The sequence below is a fragment of the Odocoileus virginianus genome, chromosome 7 (genome assembly GCF_023699985.2).
Source record: "Odocoileus virginianus isolate 20LAN1187 ecotype Illinois chromosome 7, Ovbor_1.2, whole genome shotgun sequence".
NCBI lineage: Eukaryota > Metazoa > Chordata > Mammalia > Artiodactyla > Cervidae > Odocoileus > Odocoileus virginianus.
Genome location: NC_069680.1, coordinates 32,603,453 through 32,625,325, shown reverse-complemented (window position 1 = coordinate 32,625,325; position 21,873 = coordinate 32,603,453). Strand labels below are relative to the sequence as shown.

Genomic DNA, 21,873 nt, shown 5'->3' with positions numbered 1-21,873 from the left:
GCAAATGCCTTGTCACCTTTCGTCTATAAAATAAGCAGCCGTGGGGATTATTCATCTTAAATATCCCCTTCCATCCAGAGCATATGCAAATCTCTTTTCCAAGAAAAGGACTGAAATAAAACCGTGCACTTACCGTGAGGTGGAATTTAAAATAGCAACTTTCCTGAACAATGCAGTGTGGCTTCTATTTACCCAAACGCAGCGTGGGAGCAGCGCTTGACCGAGACGCCAGCCGCCCTGTGAGGTGGGCCTGCCCCAGATGCTCGGCTGGCCCCAGGCCTGCAAGGCCCCTGCCTCGCGCACCAGGCCCCCTGCTCCTAGGAGCGTCCCGCCATCGAGTCCCAGCCTGGTCGGCGTCACAGCCCCAGGTGACCACACCCAGCCATGGGCCAGCTGTCCTGGGGGACCCAGGTCTGGGCCTGCAGGGTCTCAGCCCACAGGCAGAATCCGCCTCCCGCGTCTGTTCTGGCGGCCTGGGGAGCTCTGCTCTGCCCGCGTGCCCATCCGCTCCCGCCCCGTCCTGTGGGAAGGCCCCTCGGGGTTGCAGCCCGCTCCTGGACTCCAGCCTAGATGCCTCATCTTACAAACGGTGGGATCCCCTACGTGGTCCCAGAACCCCACGGGTCTTAAAGAAGAAGTCCCCGACGCCCAGTGGCTGGTCAGGGGTCCCCCGGGAGGGGAGAGCCCTGCTGGCCGGGGCTCGTGTTTCACTCCCTCACTTGTCGCTCACTCTCTCAGTCACTGCCTCACTTGGTCACTCTTGCACACTCACTCACTCACTCACAAGCCTTCCTCCAGGGCAGAGGACCGGGCCTGCTGCTGCGGAAGCTCCTTGCTGAGCCCCCACAGGGGGGACCACCGTCACCCCAACCTGGATCCACCAGAAACGCGGGGACAAACCGCTTCCTCTTCTGACGAGGCTGCCCTCTGGGTGAGGCCCTTTAGTGAACGCAGAGAGTGAAAGTGGAAGTTGGTCAGTCGTGTCCAACTCTTTGCAACCCCATGGACTGTGCAGTCCCTGGAATTCTCCAGGCCAGAATACTGGAGTGGGTAGCTGTTCCCTTCTCCAGGGGACCTTCCCGACCCAGGGACTGAACCCAGAAAAGCACTGCCAGCCGTCCTCGTTAGTATGGTGGTCAGTGTCCCCGCCTGTCAGAAAAGCCCCGCCAGACCACACCGGCGTGTCTGAGAAGCTGTTCGAACTGATTCTCGGTGAGGCTCCGGTGACTTGCAGGACACTATTAACTGATGATGAGTGCCCCCCCACCCCCCTTTGGCGAGGCCAGGCGCTCCCGGGTGGACAGGCAGCCCCGAGGCTGGCAGCTCTGATCTGTGAGCCGACAGACGAGAGCCGGAACCAGACGCGCTGCTGTCAGCTCCACGAGCGGCCTCGGCCTCTGGGGATGAGCCAGCCCAGCCAGCCTGGGCCTGGCAGGCAGGAGGCGGGGCTGGTGCTGCTCTCAGCGGGGCAGGCGGGTGATAAACGGCTGCGAGGCCCCATGCTCACCTCCACAGGCTTCTCCCCACACCCCCGCCCCGGGGCTCAGCCCCAGGGAATCCCAGCGAAGCAGTTCCAGGCAGGACATGGCTGTCAGCCCTGGGGCTGGCACTCCATCCAGCCACTGTGCATACATGCGGGCACACACGTGCTCGCGCACACACAGGCACATACCTGAGTGCACGTCTTCACACAGGGACACATATGGAGAGCTGCAGCCACGGGCACACACACACAGGCGTGATCTGAGTGCATCATGGGGCTCCAGGATTAAAGTGCCAACTTCTCCTATTTTGTTCAGGTTTCAAGGGACCCCAAAAGGACGGCAATGCCCTGCATCCAGCACGCTGCTCCTAAAGGGGGGTTGAGCCCATGATTCAGCTGGCTCGCTCTGCCCAAATGGAGCCCAGGACACATGTGTCACTAGCCAGAGAAGCCGTGAGGGGAAGGGCGTCAGGAGTCCTGGGGCTGGGCTGGAAGTTTCCAACTGTGCGACCTTCTGGGGTGTAGGCTCTGGGACAGGGTAAGTGGGGAGGGGAGGGCCTTCCCTGGAGGACGGGGCAGCGAGGCTGAGCGCTGCGCTGTGGGGTCGCCCAGGTCACCTTGACGGAACGGTCTCAGAGCCAACCCGCTCCCGCATGGGCCCGACGGCCAGCTGAGATGATCCCAAGGCAGCAGGTGGGGGGTGGGCATTCCCCACCCCCGGCCCTGGCTGCCCTCCACCAGGGCACATTGGTGAGTGGCAGACACAGCAGCTGCAGCCGCTCTTGGGCTGTGTCCCCGGCTCCCCTCCCCACCCCCAGGGACCCGGGCTGGCTGCTCATGTGACGTGATGCTCCTGTGGTGTCCATGCTCCGGGAGCTCCTTCCTGCCGGCCGAACCCACCCCAATACCCTGTCCCCCAAAGCCAGCCCCCCAGCCCCACGGTGAACTAGCCCTCTGTCCTGAGGCCTGGGCTCTGACCCTAACTGCTCGGAGCCCTGTGACCGTGGGCGGGTCGCTCAGCCTCTCTGATCCCGTCTCCTGCTCTCTGAGGGTGAAGGACTCTTTCCTACAATATAGTAGGTTGGGTACCTAAAACTCCCCTCTACATAATATTCATAATACGTATCCATACATTTTCACCGAGCTCTAATTACAGGAAAATGCACAGAGCCGAAGGGCCCAGCTGATGGGTTTTGACAAGTGTCCAAGCCTTGTGCCCGAGTCACCAAGATGCCCCTCGTCTGGACTCAACCTTTGCACTGTGCGGGGGACCTCCCCGACCCCGCTCTGCTCCAGGCGGCCCCGCCACCCCCGAGGCTCACGCCGATGCTCTCTCTGTCGTGACGGCTTAGTTCTTCCTGCCCTTGAACTTGCATAATCAGTCACTCCCGACGTGCGCTTCCGACTCTGGCCTCTTGCATTCCGTACTGGATTTGAGGGATTCGTCCATCTTGTTCCATATCGGTAGTTTGTTCTTTTTTTAAAAGAAAATTGCTGAGTGCTGTTCTATATTGTACGGATATAGCTCGATTTCCTTCTCCAGTCTTCTGCACATGGGCTCTTGGATCATTTCCAGGAGGTGGCTGTTAGGAATGAGGTTGCAGAGAACGTTCCCGTGTAGACATCTGCTTGGTTTCTCTCGGGTAAATATCTAGGAATGGAATTGTTGGTGGCACAGTCAGCGTACGTTTTACTTTTCGAGGACGTGTGAGGAGCTTTCCGCAGCGACCTGCGGGGCTCTGATCCCGGCAGAGCGTGTGGGTTGGCTGTCCACGTCCGGGTGGCCCCTGGTATGTCGGTCCATCCTGGCTGTTCCAGCGGGAGGCGGTGGTACCCTGTTGGGGGTCGTTTGCATCGCCTGGTGTCTTGCAACATTGCGTGTCCTTTCCTGGCTTGTTGAACTTTTGTATATCCTCCTCTGTGAGGAGGACGTGGACGCAGACATCTGTCCATGTCTTTGCCCACTTTTAAGTTGCATGTTTGCCATTTTATTACTGATCTCCTAGTGTTCTTTATATAATCTGGTTACACATCCTTGGTTGGAAATGTGTTGCAAATACATCTCTTAGGTTTGACTTTTCATTTGCCTCGTGGTGACTTTTAAAGAGCACACGTTTTAAATCTCAACGAAGCCAAAGTTATCCATTTTTTCTTTTTATGGCTGGTGTTTTGGGCATTACATCTAAGAAATCTTTGTCTGTCTTTAGGTTGCAAAAATATTATCCTATTTTCCCTAGAAGTTTTGTACTTGGAACATTTGTATCTATGTCTACAGGCCATCTAGAATTATTTGGGGGTGTTTTACAAGGTGCGGTCAAGGTTCATGTTTCTCCTGATGGCAGTTCGGCGGCTCTGGTTCCCTTTGTTGAAAGGCAGGTGTTGGGTGTGGGCCTGTGTTATCGATTTTGTCAAAGACCGGTTGGCACGGGTGGTGCCAGCTGTTTGTGAGCAGCCTGTCTGTCCTCTGCCCGTGTGTCTGTCCTCACACCAGCCCCACAGTCTTCAAACCAGATCCAGTGAGTCCTCTAAACTTGCTGTTTTTTTATAGAACTATATTGGCTTTGCTAGATTCTTTACATTTCCACATAAATTTCAGTACTTGCCTACTAGTTTCTATTTTAAAAGCCTGCTAGGGTTTTGACTGAAATTGCACTGATTCCACGGATAAACCTGGGGAGCAGTGATCTCTTCACGGAGCTCACTGCTCCCACCCAGGGGCAAAGGGCATCTGTCCACTGATAGAGCCTCCTGTAGTTTCTCTTAGCAGTGGTTCATCGTGTTACATGTGTGAGTGCCGCACACTTTTCTCCAGATAGATGCCTGTGTATTTGATGCTTTTGGTCCTATTGTCAGTGGAGTTTAAAAAAAATCTCAGTGGTTCGTTACTATGTGTTAGGAATCTAATACATTTTGTATAGACCTTGCATCCTGTGGCCTCGCTTAATTCACTGACTATTGTAGTCCTAGAAGGGGTCTGTAGATTCCCTAAGACTTTAGTCCGTCCCTTCCCTTCTGCCTGGAATTCTCTGTGTAAAGAGAGCAGCGGCGTTGATCCGTCCTGCCGATGCTGGGCATCTGGGGCTCTCCAGGGTGTGAGTCTTCCAGATTCCTTGGGTGTGTCTTCTGGGGCACAGAGGTGTGCGTGTCTGGGTGACGATTGGCTGGGCCGTAGGATCTTTTTGTTTAATTTGTAAAATTTTTAATTGGAGGGTAACTGCTTTACAGTGCTGTGTGGGTTTCTTTTTTAAAAACTTCGGTTAACTTTGGTTTGGGGGCTGTAGGATCTTATCCACTCAACTTTGCCAGCTGCTGGCCTAGTTTTTGAAGGACCGCGCAGTCTCCCTGCCGTCAGCAGCGTGGCTCCCACCCTTGCCTGCCTCCTCCTTGTCAGCCTCTTGTAGCTTTAGGCTCTGGGGGGCGGGGGGGCCCCACTGTGGCTTATTTCTGCACCCTGGTGGCTGAAGCGTGGAGCTCCGTTTCCTGTTGGCTGGGCTGGGCGTTAGGACATCCCCTTTCGTGAGGTGCCTATTCAAGACTTACTAGTCTTCTGTTGTTTTGGTCTCTTTTTATTGATTTGTGGGGGCTCTTTACATGTTCTGAATGTTCTGGATGTACCTATGGCGACCACTGCCCTCAGAGGTGGGCCTCTGCTCTCCAGTGATGACCTGTGGCCGCTGCTCACGCCTGTGCGGGCCGTTCCCGGGGCGTGCACGCGTGCGTTCAGCCCCACCAGCCTTGCACCTCAGGGCTCCGTTTGCTGTGTGTCCGTTATGCCTCAGAAAAGCTTGTATACACGTTGTACGACAGCTGTGCGACGTCTGTCTGGAGAAATGTGGCCCTAAATAAGTGAAGGGTATGAATATGGGAAGGATGCCAGCTTTCTCCAAGCTGACGTACAGACTCACCGAATTCCAAAGAACTTGACAGACTGATTGAAAATGTCTGAGGAGGAACGTGGCCCTGGAGAAGAGGGGGCCTCAACGAGGTGGGTGTTAGCGGTCGTCACCGAGTGGACGCTGATGGTGTGAGCTGTCAGCTCGGGACGGCCAGCAGGCCAGGGGAGGATGCAGAGCCAGCTGGGACCCCAGGCCCACGTGGCCCTGGCTCAGTCAGCGGCAGGCTGGACGGGGGGTCTGACCTCAAGGGCCTTCGGTGAGGAGCGGGAGGCCTGAGAGGTGGGCAGGCCGGGTGTGGGGCACATGGCCCTGACTGGCTCGTCACCCATCTCAGTTCCAACGTCCTGGCTCCAGCCTTGGGCTCCAGCGTGTGGGAACTGTCTGCTCCTCCAGCCTTCTGTCCCATCCCCGCTCCGCGCCCAGCAGCCCCACTTCTGTCCAATGGGCCAGGGCTGGCCCCTGTGATGGGAGCTGAGTTCCCAGAGAGTTGGACCAAGGAGGGGCTGGCCTGGACGGCTGGAGGGTCGGCTCCCATGTCTGCCCGGCGGCAGCGCTGGGCCAAGGAAATGGGTCACTGCCTGCAATCCTTTTCTGAAACGAGGCTGAATATAAATAAAACGCAGACTTGATGGATGAGGCTGGGATTTTTATGAATTTAGCATCGTCTAATGTCAGGACAAAGCTGCTCCAGCTCTACATGTGACGTGCTTACCCTTCCATCGAGAAAGAATGGGGTTGAGGACTGCCCTGCCCCGAGCCCCCCGGGGAGATCGCCCTGAATAGGAAATTCGGTCCTGTCCTGCGCAGATCCGATCCCGTCGTGACTCTCATGTTAGATGACACCGATGTGTTAACCGAGGTGAACTCCACATAAACTCCGCCGTGTTAAACTGAATGACTTGCAGCTTTTGGTGCATTTCCGCCTGCCTGGAAGCTGCCTCGTCCCCTGCATTGTCCAGACCCCAGCTGGCCGTTCCCTCTCAGGAGGGCCTTCGGGGTGTCTCTCTCCAGCTCAGCGCGTGGGTGCCCGCCAAGGCCGAGGTGCCATCTCCACGTCTGGTGTGCGGGGCATGGTGCCTCTTCGTCGGGGTCCCCGCTGTGACCTGCGACCTTCTCCTCCCGGTGCCAGGGCCTTCCCCGCTCTTCCTCCCTGAATCAGTCTCAATGCCACTAGTGCGGTGACGTGCGTGGCTCTGCGCCTCGAGACCCATGTGCCCCGACCTCGTCCAGAAGCTGAACCATGGCAACAGCCAAGGCCGCCGTGGGGCAGGGACGATGGTTAACCGGCCGCCCGGTGCTTAGGGGTCTGGTCAGACAGGTGTGAGCCTGACCCCCACACTGAGGGACGGCCTGTGTGCGTCCCCCGGGAGGCCGGTTACATCCCGGCCCCGACGGGGAGCACATGTGCTCCCAGCTGGCCTGACCCCCCACTGAGGGACGGCCTGTGTGCGTCCCCCGGGAGGCCGGTTACATCCCGGCCCCGACGGGGAGCACGTGTGCTCCCAGCTGGCCTGACCCCCCACTGAGGGACGGCCTGTGTGCGTCCCCCAGGAGGCCGGTTACATCCCGGCCCCGACGGGTTACATCCCGGCCCCGACGGGGAGCACATGTGCTCCCAGCTGGCCTGACCCCCACTGAGGGACGGCCTGTGTGCGTCCCCCGGGAGGCCGGTTACATCCCGGCCCCGACGGGTTACATCCCGGCCCCGATGGGGAGCACGTGTGCTCCCAGCTGGCCTGACCCCCCACTGAGGGACGGCCTGTGTGCGTCCCCCAGGAGGCCGGTTACATCCCGGCCCCGACGGGTTACATCCCGGCCCCGATGGGGAGCACGTGTGCTCCCAGCTGGCCTGACCCCCCACTGAGGGACGGCCTGTGTGCGTCCCCCGGGAGGCCGGTTACATCCCGGCCCCGACGGGTTACATCCCGGCCCCGACGGGGAGCACATGTGCTCCCAGCTGGCCTGACCCCCACTGAGGGACGGCCTGTGTGCGTCCCCCAGGAGGCCGGTTACATCCCGGCCCCGACGGGGAGCACGTGTGCTCCCAGCTGGCCTGACCCCCCACTGAGGGACGGCCTGTGTGCGTCCCCCGGGAGGCCGGTTACATCCTGGCCCCGATGGGGAGCACGTGTGCTCCCAGCTGGCCTGACCCCCACTGAGGGACGGCCTGTGTGCGTCCCCCGGGAGGCCTTTTACATCCCGGCCCCGATGGGGAGCACGTGTGCTCCCAGCTGGCCTGACCCCCACTGAGGGACGGCCTGTGTGCGTCCCCCGGGAGGCCTTTTACATCCCGGCCCCGACGGGGAGCACGTGTGCTCCCAGCTGGCCTGACCCCCACACTGAGGGACGGCCTGTGTGCGTCCCCCGGGAGGCCGGTTACATCCCGGCCCTGACGGGGAGCACGTGTGCTCCCAGCTGGCCTGACCCCCACTGAGGGACGGCCTGTGTGCGTCCCCCGGGAGGCCGGTTACATCCTGGCCCCGACGGGGAGCACGTGTGCTCCCAGCTGGCCCGGGCATCTGGGGAGCTGCAGGGAGGTGCCCAGGTGGGATAAGGGTGGCCTCCCAGCCGCAGAGGTGAGGCTCCGTTCAGTGTGAGCAGCGCAGCCCGAGGTCCTGGGATGGGGGCCTTTGGGGGCCTGGACTTGGGTGGCCGAGGGGCCACAGGCCTGGGCACAGGTGGGTTTCTGCACACACAACCACACATGCATGTGTGTGTGAGCGTGCAAACACAATGCCGACATACGCATGTGCACACACACCGCTTCCCAGGCGGGCAGCCTATGGCACCCCCACCCTGGCATCCTGGGCACCCGATTGCTCATGGATCCCCTGGAGTGCCCCCCTCCAAAAATCCAGAAAAGAGCAAGTGCTGGTCAGGGTGTGGGGGACAGTGCGTGTGTGTGCGCGCACGCGCTGAGTTGCTAAGTCCTGTCCGACTCTCTGTGACCCCGTGGACTGTAGCCCGTCAGGCTCCTCCATCCATGGCATTCTCCAGGCAAGAACACTGGAGTGGGTTGCCGTGCCCTCCTCCAGGAGATTTTCCTGATCCAGGGATCCACCCCATGGATCTCCTGTGTCTTCTGCATCGCAGACAGATTCTGTACTGCTGAGCCCCTCGGGAAGCCCAGGGGACACGGGAACGGTTCCTGAAAAGGACAGCTGCCATTCGATCCAGCAGTCCACCTCCGGGAGTTCATCAGAGGGACTGAGGGCAGGCCTTAAGGAGGACCCTGCAGCCCCGCCCACAGCCAAGGAGGCGTGGAGGCAGCCTGGTGCCCCCATGGGTGGAGAGATAGGCCGTGGATCTTCCATACCCTGGAGCATCCCTCAGCCCCGAGGAGGAAGCCCTCTCTGACACGAGGACCTGGACGACACACTGCTGAGACCCAGGAGGACAGAGGCTGGGCGGTGGCCCCGCGGCAGAGCCGCAGGCCTGCATCCGTGTTCCTGGCCCTGCTGCTCGGAGGCACCAGGGCCTCGCTGCCCCTCGCTTCAGGTCCAGCCCTCGGTCCGCCCGTCCTCCGTGGGGAAGGCGGCAGGGCCTCGGCCGGGAACCCGAGGCTGCAGATGGAAAGATGTGGGCAGATGGGGTGTTTTCCAGCCCTTGAGCCGACACGGGCATCTCGCCGTGTGCGGGCGTCGACCTCTAGGCATGCCCTCCCTGGGCCCCCAGCCGTCAGGACCGTCTCCTTTTCCTTCCAGGGGCAGGCCCCCTGCACGCAGCCCAGGGTCTGCCACTGCTGCCCGAGGTGCAGGTCCTGCTCTGATCATGTGTCCCACCAGGCCCGCTCTCGGAGGTCGGGGCTGGGAGCTGCGGACGCAGGCCTGGAGGGCTGCCCGCTCCCAGGGTGCCCGGCTCTGACCCTCTGCTGGTGGTCTGCGCCCTGACCGATTCTCTTCCTGGAGGACCCGCTGCTGTGCTCCCAGAATTGGCCCCCAGCACACAGGAGGCACACTCCCCAGAATCCAGACTCACGTGTGCTGGGGTCTCCCACCGTGCTGAGTAGGGCAGGGTGCCCAGAGCGCGGGGCAGGGTCGTGTCAGGACAGGGGTCAGTGTGTTCTGCTGGACAGACCCGCCTCGGGGCTCAGGGCTCGGGCCTCTTTCTCCCCTTCCCCTGCCCCCACCTGCCAGCTAAGCCAGGGCGCCCCTCCCAGCACCCAGGGCCTTGGTGCCCTCCTGTCTGTCTGCATGTCTGGTCTGGGGACTCTGAGCTGTTTTCACGGCTGGTGAGGGGGCCCGGACGCCTGTCCTGCTGGTGGTACTGGGTGAAACCCTGGCTGGTGGAGGCAGCCAGCGGTGGGCCTTGGGCAGCAGGACCCCCTGGGCGGCCTGCAGGGCAGCCCCACGGCTACCCAGTCTCAGCAGGTGGAGAGCCTGTCCGCCCCGGGGCGACCTCCCTGCGGCCCTGAGGAGCTGGGCCCAGCGGTGGAGACACTGTATCGATCTGACTGTCGGCTTAATCACTAATTCATGACAGTTCCGGTGCTCTGGAGACGCTGCTGTCAGACGCCGGAATGCGGGTCAGGCTCTTTGGAGTGGGACGGGAGCCAGGATAAAGAGAGGGGGCTCTGCAAGGGTCCCCGAGGCCCCCAGGTGGGCAGTGTGGCCTCGGCCGCCTGCTGGTCCCCAGCCAGCCACGCGGCGCCCCCACCCCCGGACCCAGGCGCCAGACTGTTCCGGAACCCGGGGCCCCCAGAGGCCTGCACTCTGTCTCCTGGCGGCTGCCACATCCTGGCGTGTCTGTGTCTCAGAAGGGACGGGGTAAGGGCATGCCCCTGCCCTCTGGCTGGGCATCATGCTGAGGGAGAGGCGTGTTGGGGAAGGCACGGGGCTCTGGGCACCCGACTCCCCCAGACGAGCTGGGAGACGGGTGGACGCTGGGGCCCGGGGCGGGCAATGAGTGCTCCGAGGGCCCTGCAGGGGCTTCTGGGAGAAGGGCCTGGGGGGTGCAAGTGGGCAGGGCCCCTTGGGTGCAGGAGTGTCTCAGATGGAGGGACACGCCAGCCCTGGTGGAGGGGGGTGCCAGGAAGACAGCCCCCACCCCGACGAGGGGCAAAGCTGGGGCCCCGCGGCTGCGGGAGGGGTGCTCGGGCCCAGAGGAGGCCTGTCCCCCGTCCAGGGGCCTGCTGTCTGTGCCGCCCGGGGCAGGACCGTGGAGGGGGTGGGGATGCCTGACGGGCCTTCCCCCTCTGCTGGGCGGTGCACGCGGTGCTTGGCGGTCGCCCGGGCCCAGGAGCGGCCTGAGGGTGCCCACCCTGCTTCTCGGGAACCTGGCGTGCCGGCCAGAGCACACGCCTGATTCCGTTTTCCGCCTTTCACCTTCTTGTCTAGGGGTCTCTGGATGTCCCTGGGGCCCAAGCAAGCCCCTGGTCACAGGGCCTCCCACGAGGTGAGGTGGGCGGTGGAGAACCCCATCCTTCCCGTCCTTAGAGATGCTCAGGGATCCCCACCCCGCACCCTGTTGCTCTGAGAAGTAAACACAATGCTGACCGTGGGGCCCCTGTGGACGGCCTGCCCCTGGCCCCCCGGGTCTCGGTCCCCGTAGGCCTTCAACCTTGGAGGACGAGCGGCACTGGGCAGGTCAGGGCCTCGGCATGTCCGTGAGGCAACCGTTTGCTGACCAGGCCCCTGCGCGTGCCCGTGTCCGTCACGCAGGAGGGCTGGCCGGGCACCCCGGGAGACAGGGAGGCGGGGTGGGCACCCCAGGAGGCAGGGAGGTGGGGTAGGTGCCCCGGGAGGCAGGAAGGTGGGGTGGGTGCCCCGAGAGGCTGGCAGGGAGTCCTGGGAGGCAGGGTGGGAGGCAGGGAGGCGGGGTGGGCCTGGGCCTGGGCCTGGGTGCGTGGCCGGGCGGGACACGCCCGGCGGTCACATAGCTCTGCGGGCCTTGGAAGCATCGGGTGATTTTCTCTGACGGGTTTTCTGGGTCAGTTCAGTCACCTTGGGTGTGCACATCCACAACACGTGACATGTGGTTTGTGACCACCCTTTCATGTGATCCCCACTTTGGGGTGGGTTCTCTCGAGGCCAAGAATGCTCTGGGGGCCTAGGTGCCCGGGGCGGGTGGGCTGGCTGGCCTGGATTCCGGCTCCAAGCCGAGCCGGGCCTGCCCCCCAGACACAGCTGCCACGCTGTCTCAGGCCGCTGGAAGCCAGGACGTGGGGGCGGAGGGTCGCGAGCCGGGCTGCCCCGCCAGGCCTCAGGAGCGTCCACCCCGGGCTCCCGCTCCCTTGCTCGTAGCCGTGGTGGCGACTCACGACTCAGCCGTCCATTTTTACTCTGCCTTGCTTTCCTCGCTGGAGGCAGCTTTGTCTGTTTTAAGAAAAGCCCCGGCTTCTGGGAGCAGTGCCGTCTGCACCTGGACTCTCAGGAGACCCTGCACGCTCCGTCCGTGGCTTGTCGGGAGGGGCCTGGGGCCCACGCGGGCAGGCGCTGACCCGGGTGCGGAACCCTGACAGAGGTCGGTGTCAGGGCGTCCTCCTCTCGGGGGGAAAAGAAAGCTGGGCCAGGTGTGCACGGAATGCTGATGGTTTTATTTTTAGGGAAAACGTGTTCAGACGTTACTGGCCTTCTGGCTTCGGGTCTGCTGGTTGCTGCCCAAGAGGCAGCTTTCGACTTTTCCCTGCTGCTTCGCCGGGTACTCGGGGCCGCTGCCCCTCTGCTCCCTGCCCTTCTCTGCCAGTGGCCTCCCCTCCTGGCCACCAGCAGGACCGATGGTGCGGGCTGAGGGCGACAGGGCCAGGCCTCCTGTGTCCGGCGGCACGGGGACAGTCAGTCAGTCTCCCGGGATACAGGGCTGTCGGAGCGTCGACCCTGCTTCCAGAAAGGAGCTCCTTGCATTCTCCTGAGGGGTGGTGGTCTCCTGCAGAAACCTGGAGATCAGACGAGAAACACCCCATCTGTGAATGTGGCCGAGGACCCCGTGGGGAACAGAGCTCTGTCTGGGCCCCTGGGCTTTAGTGCTGAGCTGGGTTAAAAGGAAAGTGGCCCGTGACCCCAGGGCTCAGGCCGGTGATGCTGGCCCAAGCCAGGGCCTGCAGAGAAGGCACTGTGGGCTCCCGCGAGGCCGCGGGTGCTGCTGGGAGCCAGTGTTGGTACCTCGGCCCTTGTGAAATAGAATTAAAACCTCCCTCCACTCACGCTTAGCTGGCTGGGTCAAAATGACCTATTTTCCTAGCAACCCCTGTGCTTCCGATGGCCAGCTCTGCACATGAAAGCTGGCCTTGCGGAATAACTGTTCTCAAAACCCTTGTTTTAAAATATTTATCCACCTCAAGAGGAGTCTGTGCCAGTGCCTGTGTGCCCGCGGGGGGCCCCTGGTGTCCTTGTGGGCCCGAGCAGACACATGCAGAACTCTGGCTCCCAGCAGAGATGGGTCAAGGTCAGACAGGACTGTTGTGGCTGAATTTCCGTTTCCTCTTGCGGGCGCCGTAACCCGGGAGGTGTCGGACGCAGGGGCGAGTGTGCTGAGCGTCCCGGCGACCTCCCTCCTGCTGGAGACTTGTTCCTCTGTGACCGGGCCTCCGGGCCCCAGCGCCTCCCTGGGCTGCAGGCCCTGCCCGGCAGTGGCCGGAAGGCTGGGAGGAGGGTGGACACAGTGTGCCCCTGCCTCCTCTCTGTCCCGGGACGCCCGCCTCTGTGCACACACACGTTCCTCTGTCGGCTGCGGGGGTCCCGCAGCCCCTGCCCCCTCCTCTCGCTGGTTCCGCGCTGGGGGACCTGACCCGCGTTTCCGGCGCGCCCCCCGGTGACCTGGCGTCTATGGCGCGGCTCTCACTGCGTCCTCCGATTGCAGCCTCGCGGGCGCAGACACGCCCCCGCTGTTGTGACAGGTTCCCCGCAGTGGTCTCTGTTTCGCTGTCATCGAAGGCCCGAAGGAGAGCCAGAGGTGGGCTGAAAGCCTCGCCCTGTGCTGGGCGGGGGTGGCGGGGCTCACGGGATGTGCCGTCCCGCCCAGAGTGGGTCCAGAGGCTGGTGTGTTGCCAAAGCCGGCCTGGGTGCAGGAGGGGCCCAAAGCGAGCTCTGGGTCTCGGGCTCCCTCAGGGGGCTGTGGGCAGGGTCTGGGGATGGGTGGGAGCCATCCTGTGTGGTGGGCCCCACCCAGGGCGTCCTGCCCCCGTGGGCGGGCAGGGGTAGGTTAGGTGTGGGCATCAGGGTGGAGCTGTGGTCCTCGGGTCCCTGGACCCCCAGTCACTGGAGCGCAGAGTGACCCTGGTCAGTGGGTGGGCTTGAGGCTCACCTGGAGGGGTCCAGGCCAGCCCCGCCTTGGAGCCGGGTCACCGTGGGGACGGTCCTTGCTCGTGGCTTGTGGTCTGACGCCGTGTGCGCCTGCCCGGCACTGGGCCTGCCCCGGGCCTCGGCCCCAGTGCTCCTGAGACGCCTGGCAGCCACGTCTGGGCTCCCCCCCCCCCCCCCCCCCCCGCGTCTCCCTGGGCAGCTCCCCTCATCGCCCACCGCGCGGTCTGCGGTCTGGGATCTGCAGTCATCCTGCTGGTGTCTCAGGAAGTGGGGAGAGTTGTGTCAAAACCACAGGCTGGCACCGCAGGCTGGCCGGTGCAGACCACAGCCTGGGGGCGGGGGGCGTGCAGGCCAGCTCCCGGGGTGCTCGGCCTGCCCCACAGCCGGGCTCGGTGCCCGTGGCCTCTGACGTCTCTGCCGACCCGTCCACTCAGCCCCGCGAGGAGCCCCCTTACGGGCAGGCACGGGGCTGCCTTGTGAGTGTGGCCTCTTACTTAACACAGGTTCTTTCCCATTTTCCTCTGCTGGAAACACGAAAGCTCAGAATTCGTGGTTTTCTCTAAAAGCGACGATTTGTTTGCTAAGCACCTCGCTAGCTCGTGGCTCGGAGGCGCCCTTGCTCCGGGCTCTGCTGGGGCTGTGGTGGGGGCAGAAGGGCACGCAGCGCCCAGGGAGGGAGGCACCACCGTCTGCCCCGGGCCCCTGTCTGGGCTGCCTGGACGCCGTCCAGGCGGTGGTTCCCACCGTGGACATGGACGCGGCCCCATCCTCTGCTCTGCACAGAAGCAGCCAAGCTGTGCTGACCGTGGGCACACGGGCGAGTGAGGAAGGAGCCGGGGGTCTTCAGGCGGCAACCGGCCGACCCCAGGAGTGGACTGGGCAGGCGGGTGGGGGGCTGGGCCCTGAGCCCCCGCAGGCCAACCCCATGGGCTGCTGGGCGCCCCGCCCCGTGCCCCTATGCCCCACCCTGTTCCCGCTGCCCACGGGTACCTCCTGAGATCCCGAGGTCCCGCGGGTGCCCGGGGCAGAGGGCAGTCCTGAGCTGGCCGAGGGGCACTGTCCCAGCGAGGACCAGGCCGCCCTGCACCTGCCTCTTGGGCATGGGAGCCGTGCAGCTTTCCCGGGTCTGGCCGGTGCCGGCCTGGAGGTGGACAGGTGTGGGAGGGCTTCTCGCGGACGGGCCTGTATGTGGGGAGCCTGTCTCGGGAGGCTATGACGGTTACAGACACTGGACTCTGCCCAGGGCTTGGGGGCTCTCTGTCAGACTCCGTGGAGAAGGTCCATGGCAGTGAGGCCTTGAGGGGTCTGTCTCAGACGGTGGCGGCCCTGTTACTGTCCCGGGGCCCTTGCAGGCCCCCCTCGAGCTGGTCCGGAGACACCCGTGGGGCACAGCCCCAAGGCTGCTGGAGGGGTGACCGAGGGCCTTTGTGGGTTTGCGGCAGCTCTCGCTGGGGGCTGCCACAGGCGCCGTGTGCTCCGATCACGTCCCGTCTGTGGGCGGCGTGGCCTGGCCTCCCCCACAGTGCGCCCGGGAGGAGGGGCCGCCCGGCCCCGGGGCCCTGCTGTGCCTTGGCTCAGGCCCTCCCTACAGCACCATGGCCGACCTGACCCCGCTCGGGGTGACGTGGACCGCTCAGCGCCTACGGGGGCGCCTGCAGTGTTGGGAGGCGCCCTGCGGTGTCGGGGGCGCCCTGCGGTGTCGGGGGCGCCCTGAGGTGTCGGGGGCTCCCTGCAGCACTGGGGGCTCTCTACATTGTGGGGGGCTCCCCAGAGTGTCAGGGGCACCCTGCAGTGTTGGGGGGCGCCCTGTGGTGTCGGGGGCACCCTGCGGTATCAGGGGCTCCCTGCGGTGTCGGGGGTGCCCTGCGGTGTCGGGGGTGCCCTGCGGTGTCGGGGTCTCCCTGCAGTTTTGGGGGGTGCCCTGTGGTGTTGGGGGCTCCCTGCGGTGTCGGGGGCGCCCTGCAGTGTTGGGGGGCGCCTTGCGGTGTCAGGGGCGCCCTGCAGTGTCAGGGGCTCCCTGCGGTGTCAGGGGCGCCCTGAGGTGTCGGGGACTCCCTGCAGTTTTGGGGGTGCCCTGTGGTGTCGGGGGCTCCCTGCGGTGTCGGGGGCTCCCTGCAGTGTTGGGGGGCTCCCTGCGGTGTCGGGGGCTCCCTGCAGTGTTGGGGGGCGCCCTGTGGTGTCGGGGGCTCCCTGCGGTGTCGGGGGCGCCCTGAGGTGTCGGGGGCTCCCTGCAGCACTGGGGGCTCTCTACATTGTGGGGGGCTCCCCAGAGTGTCAGGGGCACCCTGCAGTGTTGGGGGCTCCCTGTGGAGTTGGGGGGCTCCCTGTGGTGTTGGGGGCTCCCTGCAACGTGGGGGCCCTGGGCAGACTGCTCGGGCCGGGGGCCCTGGCGGGCACCAGCCCTGCTGCCCCCTCACCTGGCGCCCCTCTGCTCTCTCTGCAGTGAACCTGGACCACTTCCAGATCCTGCGTGCCATCGGGAAGGGCAGCTTCGGCAAGGTAAGGCCGCGGGCGGGGCAGACTGGACGCGTGTGGGCTGGGCCGGCCGCCTGGGTCTGCTGGAGGGTATGCCTCCCGCAGGGCAGGCCAGCGATGCTAGAGGCCTCGGGTGGGCTGTCGGAGAGCCCGCCACCGCTAGGCTCTCCTGGCCCAGGTCTCTGGGCTCTTGTAGCTCAGCTCACCCTCAGCCGAGCTGGGGGTGCAGATGGCGTGCCCCTGGGTTCTTCTGGGGCCGAGACCCTGAGGTCCACTCACCCTTCAGGCGAGCCCCTTTCTATAGCAGTGGACAGAGCGGCCCAAGGCCCGGGTGGGAAGTGCTTGAGAAGCCGCTCCGTGGGGGGCTGGTCCCCCGCATCTGGAGTGGCAGTGACACTGGAGCCCAGAGGCCAGGCCTGCGCTGAGCCGCCCCTCCAGGCGGGCAGGGGCAGGACCCAGGTGGCGGCCACGCCGCCCTGCCCCACACAGGCCGCCCGAGCCCGTTCTCCACTTTCTCTTGGCCGGATCCAAGCTCCTGATTGCAGCCTTATCCTGCCTGGAGATCAGGGGTAATTATAACTCCAAGAGGCTGAACAAGCCTCTGCAAAGGTTAGAATTAGCTCCCGGGACTCTGCCTGATGGGCCTGTTGTAAATGAGTCACTTCTGAAAGGACAGTAGCTTTTCGGCTCTGAGGCTGGGGCGGAGGAGGCAGCTGCCACCCCGTGGTTCAGCCCTGGAGGCTCGTGTGGGCGCCGGGTCGCCCTTGCCCACCCCCACATCCCTGCGCCACAGTCACTGCTGCCTCGGGTTACAGGCCGGGGGTGTAAGCCAGAGAAACGAGCCCCCTGGCACAGTTAGGCTGAAGTGTTCCGTGCTCCAGGGGGTGAGGACTGCTACCACCTCTGGGGCCAGGACCCAACTGTTGGACCCCGGCCTTTTGTCGGTTGTGCAGAGGCAGTTGATCCAAAGATGAGGTTCTTGGTTGGTGAGTGTGTCAGACTTTGATGGCACCTGGGACAGTCTGCCACCTGGCCTCTCCCAGCGGAGCACGGGGGCGTGGGACATGAGTGGCAGGGGGGGTGGGTGGGCAGGTGGGGCCTAGAGGAAGCTGCCTCCCCCACCAGGGGAAAAGCAGGACGTCAGCCAAGACCAGGTTTGGGAGGGATGGCTTCAGGATCAACCAGATGTTCCCAAAGCGGGCCTGGGAAGGAGATTGGGGACCCTCGGGGCAAAGACTGACCAGGAGAGGTGAGGCTGGTGGGCCTGGTGCTGTGTTCCATGCCCCACTCCCAGCCCCAGGCTGGGCTCTCTGCACCTCTGCCCGGGGATGGTCCTCCCGCCTCACGAGCACAGTGGGCCGCCCTTCTGCCCGCAGCCTCCACCGACCCCAGGATTCTGGCTCCTCCAGCCAGGTCTTGGCTTTGAAAAGCAGGGTCCCAGAGATGGGTCTGTGTGGGGTGGAGAGACAGGAGGGTCCCAGAGATGGGGCTGGTGGAGTGGGATGACAGGAGGGACCCAGAGATGGGGCTGGTGGAGTGGGGTAACTAGAGGGAGTGTGGGGTCCTGCCAGGGTTTTAGCTCAGATGCAAGTCACCGTGTATTTGGAGGGCAGCTTCCTGCTTCCTAATTGGGCCCCCAATCAGGCCTCCAGGGGTCCCTGGGCCGCAGGGCTGGGTGCCAGGGCATGTCTGGAACGTGGGCTCTGGCCCCTTCGCTCTCCGCGTGGCTGGGGCGGTGACCCCACCCGGAGAGGGGTGAGGACTTGGAGTCTGCTCCCATGTGCAGGCAGGCTTGCATGTGCAGCTGTCTGCATGTGGCCTTGTTTCAGAGGGTGTGGGAGGGCTCAGGCATGCCCGGATGCCCGGTGAAGACTGGCCTTAGGGACTGCTGGGAGCCACCTTCGACCCAGTGGGTGTGAAGGGCAGCCGCACCGGACGCGCCCCTCCACCCCCCGAAGGATGCAGGCACAGGGGTTGGTGTGTCGTGTGACCTGTCTGTCCGCGGCGAGGTGGCCGGTCACCCCCTTTGGGGGAGAGTGCCTGGAGATGGATTATGCAAATGTGCCGTATCGGGTCCCGAGGGCAAGACTGGACATCGTGTCTGGTTTTGTTTCCAGTCTTTTACGACAGTAAATTTCCCGTCACGTAAAAGGTGCCGTCCGAGCCGGGTTTAAGCGCACAGCTCAGCGGCATTAAGCGCCTCCCTTCTGTCATGTGGCCGTCACCCTGTCACCCCAGGGCTCTCTGCATCGGGTAGAACTGAACCTCTGCACCCTGAGAACAAACCCCGTCCTCCCCTAAGCGCCAAGTTCTAGGAGAAATCATCTCCCAGGTTAGAGGGCTTTGCTCTCTGAGGCAGAACAGAAGCCGTGAATGGTGAGAACCCAGCCCGCGCTGGTGTGCGGGCGGATGGGGCTCTGTCACCCGGTCATCTGGGTCATCTTGGCCACCCGGCTGCACGAGGAAGCTGGCCTTCCTCAGAGCAGAGAGGCCGGGCAGGAGTGGAGCTGCCCGCCGGCCACTTCCCATCCAGCTCCAGGTCCCCATGCAGTGCTGGGCGCTGGGGGCTACCCTGGCCGTGCCTGCGGGATGTGGAGCTGGGCGCCCCCAGCCGTGGGCCTCTGGGGGCTGGGTGAACACCGCAGGCAGCTGGGCTGTGGGCCCGCGTGGGCTGCCTTCGTGTCCATACCTGAAATCTCAGACTGCAAGGGACACCTCGGTCCAGAGAGCTGAGAGGGGGTGACAGACATGATCGGGTGTCCTCAGGGTGCAGACGGGTAGGGCTGACTGGTCCCCAGGGTGGCCGGGCCCGCTCATGGTCTCTGCCCTCCTGGGCCGGCTCTCCCCAGCTCAGCTCAAGGTGACCGCCAGGCAGGCGTGGGGCCCTGGGGGTCAAACCTCTGCCTCTGGGGCCCCTGGGGAGTCTGAGCACGGCCAGGCTTAGCCAGCTACCCCCTCAAGCAGGTCTCTGGGAAACCACCATTGTAAAGAAGTGGTTATTATGAATGGTAAACTACGAGCATATTAATTTTTGTCTACAAAGGCTGGTCGCCCAAAAGCAGAGATGTCGGTAGGGCTGGACTGCGTGTGGACGCCCCAGCCCTGCCTCCCTTCCTGCTCCCCGCCCTTCCTCCCTTCCCAGCCTGGCCTGGCCTGCGGCTGCCCTGGGGAACCTCAGACCACCCCAGGCTGAGGGGTGGGAACCCCAGCCCCGTGGACCAGGCTGAGGCCCCAGACCGCCGCCTCTGCCGGCCCGCCTGCTGGGGCTGGCGTGTGGAGTCTTCACCTCTGCCCCAGAATCCGGGTCTGGCCATGGGATTGGCAGTGGCTTCATCTCTGCTGAGTTCATGAACACCAGGGTGGCTCCAGCCACAGGCCTGGGGGGTCCTATGGGTGAGGGAGGGAGGACCCCCTCATCCTGTGCTAGGGAGCCCCCTGCCCACCTCCCTCCCGCAAGGCGAGCTCTCCTCTGTACCCTGGATACCTCCTCGTAAGGACCTCACCCTCAGATTTCTTTCTTCTAAACATGTCCCCCCTCCCCCTTCCAGCTGGGGGTCCACTGGGGTTCAGTCCTTGGCTTTGAGAAGCCCCCGGCCCCCACCTGTCACCGGATTGAGAACGCCTCCACCCCACCCCTGGGCCCTGAGCTGGCGTGGGCACAGCTCTCGGGAAGCTCAGCTGCTCTGCCCACCCCAGCCTGTGGACGGTGCCCAGCAGGGCCTGCAGGAGAGCTCTGGGCTTTCCAGGGTGCCCGCCGACCCCTGGGCCCCGTGGCAGCTCCGCTTCCCTGGAGGACGGACCGCTTCCTCTCCGTCACCTCTCCGGCTGCCCTGGGGCCCGACTCGGGAGCTGTGGCCTCCGTGCTCTCGTCTCCTGGAGCCCCCGCCGGTCTGTGCATCTGCCGCCTGAACCCCTGTCTCCCTGCCTGTGGCCCAGGCGAGCCTGACGTGTGGCCGCCCTCCAGGCCTCTCTGTTCCCGGCTGCCCTGTTTTCCACATGTGTGGCCACGGGCCCCTGACCCAGGACTTACGGGGCTCCCGTGGGGAGGGGCCTGGGGGAAAGAGTCTGCCTGCCTGCGGCCAAGCCCTGCCTCCTTCCGGGGCCGTCGGGGAACCTGGAAGGGCCCAGTCCATCCTTCAGGCTGCACCCAGGCTCCAGCTGCCTGCAGCAAGCCCTGTATTCAGTGGCTCCTAGGAAGTAGGGTTCTTTCCAAGTGTGACAGGTGTAAGCCACACCCACAAGCCTGGGCCTCCCCAGTTCTGTCCAGTTGAACGACCTGGCTGTAGTTTACTCCAAGGCGGATCATTTAAGGTGGAATAGTTAAGACTTAGAAAAAAATCGGTCTATTTTTCTCTAGGTGCTGGAGATGGCCCAGCCTTCAAATGGGCCCCTGCCCCTGCTGTGTGTCTGTGTGTATATGTGTGCCTCTGTGTGTGTCTGTGTGTGCCTGTGTGTCTGTGTGTACGCGTGTGTGCCTATGTGTATGTCTGTGTGTGTGTGTCTCTGTGTGTGTCCGTGCATGTGTACCTGTGTGTGCCTGCATGTGTGCACATGTGTGTGTCTGTGTGTGTCCGTGCGTGTGTACCTGCATGTGCCTGCGTGTGTGCACATGTGTGTGTCTGTGTGTCTCTGTGTCTCTGTGTGTACGTGTGTGTGTCTCTGTGTGTGTCTCTGTGTGTCTGTGTGTGTCCGTGCGTGTGTACCTGTGTGTGCCTGCATGTGTGCACATGTGTGTGTGTGTGTCCGTGCGTGTGTACCTGCATGTGCCTGCGTGTGTGCACATGTGTGTGTCTGTGTGTCTCTGTGTCTCTGTGTGTACGTGTGTGTGTCTCTGTGTGTGTCTGTGTGTGTCTGTGTGTGTCCGTGCGTGTGTACCTGTGTGTGCCTGCATGTGTGCACATGTGTGTGTCTGTGTGTGTCCGTGCGTGTGCACATGTGTGTGTCTGTGTGTGTCCGTGCGTGTGTACCTGTGTGTGCCTGCATGTGTGCACATGTGTGTGTCTGTATGTCTGTGTGTCTCTGTGTGTACGTGCGTGTGTACCTGTGTGTGCCTGCGTGTGCGCACATGTGTGTGTCTCTGTGTGTGTGCCTGTGTGTCTCTGTGTTACGTGCGTGTGCACATGTGTGTGTCTGTCTGTGTGTCTGTGTGTCTCTGTGTGTGTCCGTGCATGTGTACCTGTGTGTGCCTGCATGTGTGCACATGTGTGTGTCTCTGTGTGTCCGTGCGTGTGTACCTGTGTGTGCCTGCGTGTGTGCACATGTGTGTGTCTCTGTGTGTGTACGTGTGTGTGTACCTGTGTGTGCCTGCGTGTGTGCACATGTGTGTCTGTGTGTCTCTCTGTGTGTCTGTGCGTGTGTACCTGTGTGTGCCTGCGTGTGTGCACATGTGTGTCTCTGTGTGTGTCCGTGCGTGTGCACATGTGTGTGTCTGTGTCTGTGCAGCGGGGCCTCCCCAGCATCGTGGGCAAGGTCTGTTCTGCATCCAGGAAGCTGACTCCCAGCTCCAGGCCTCACTTAGCAGGATTATCACAGGACCTGCTGACGGGCGTGCGGTGCCCGAGTTGCGTGGGTCAGTGGTGTCTGCAGCCCCCCTGGGACAGGCTCAGTTGAGGGGCACCCCCGTGCAACTTCCAGGACCACGCTGACCCTGGGCCGGGGCCACACGCTGCTGTGCAGGTGGGGGCGTCCTCAGCCCTTCTCACTGCTCCTCCTGAAAGCCTGGACTCGCTCTCTCTGGGCCTGGTTACCTGAGGACACGGAAGGTGTGTTTTTACTTTTA

The 21,873-nt window shown here is 63.4% G+C and overlaps 1 protein-coding gene across 1 annotated transcript in view; it reads left to right on the top strand.

Annotated features, from left to right (window-relative positions):
* STK32C (serine/threonine kinase 32C) overlaps positions 1-21,873 on the top strand; it is a 75,839-nt gene that overhangs the window by 22,892 nt on the left and 31,074 nt on the right. The window contains exon 2 of the mRNA XM_070470515.1: positions 16,063-16,118. Coding sequence (XP_070326616.1) covers positions 16,063-16,118 — 56 coding nt within the window. The remainder of the gene's footprint in view (positions 1-16,062; positions 16,119-21,873) is intronic.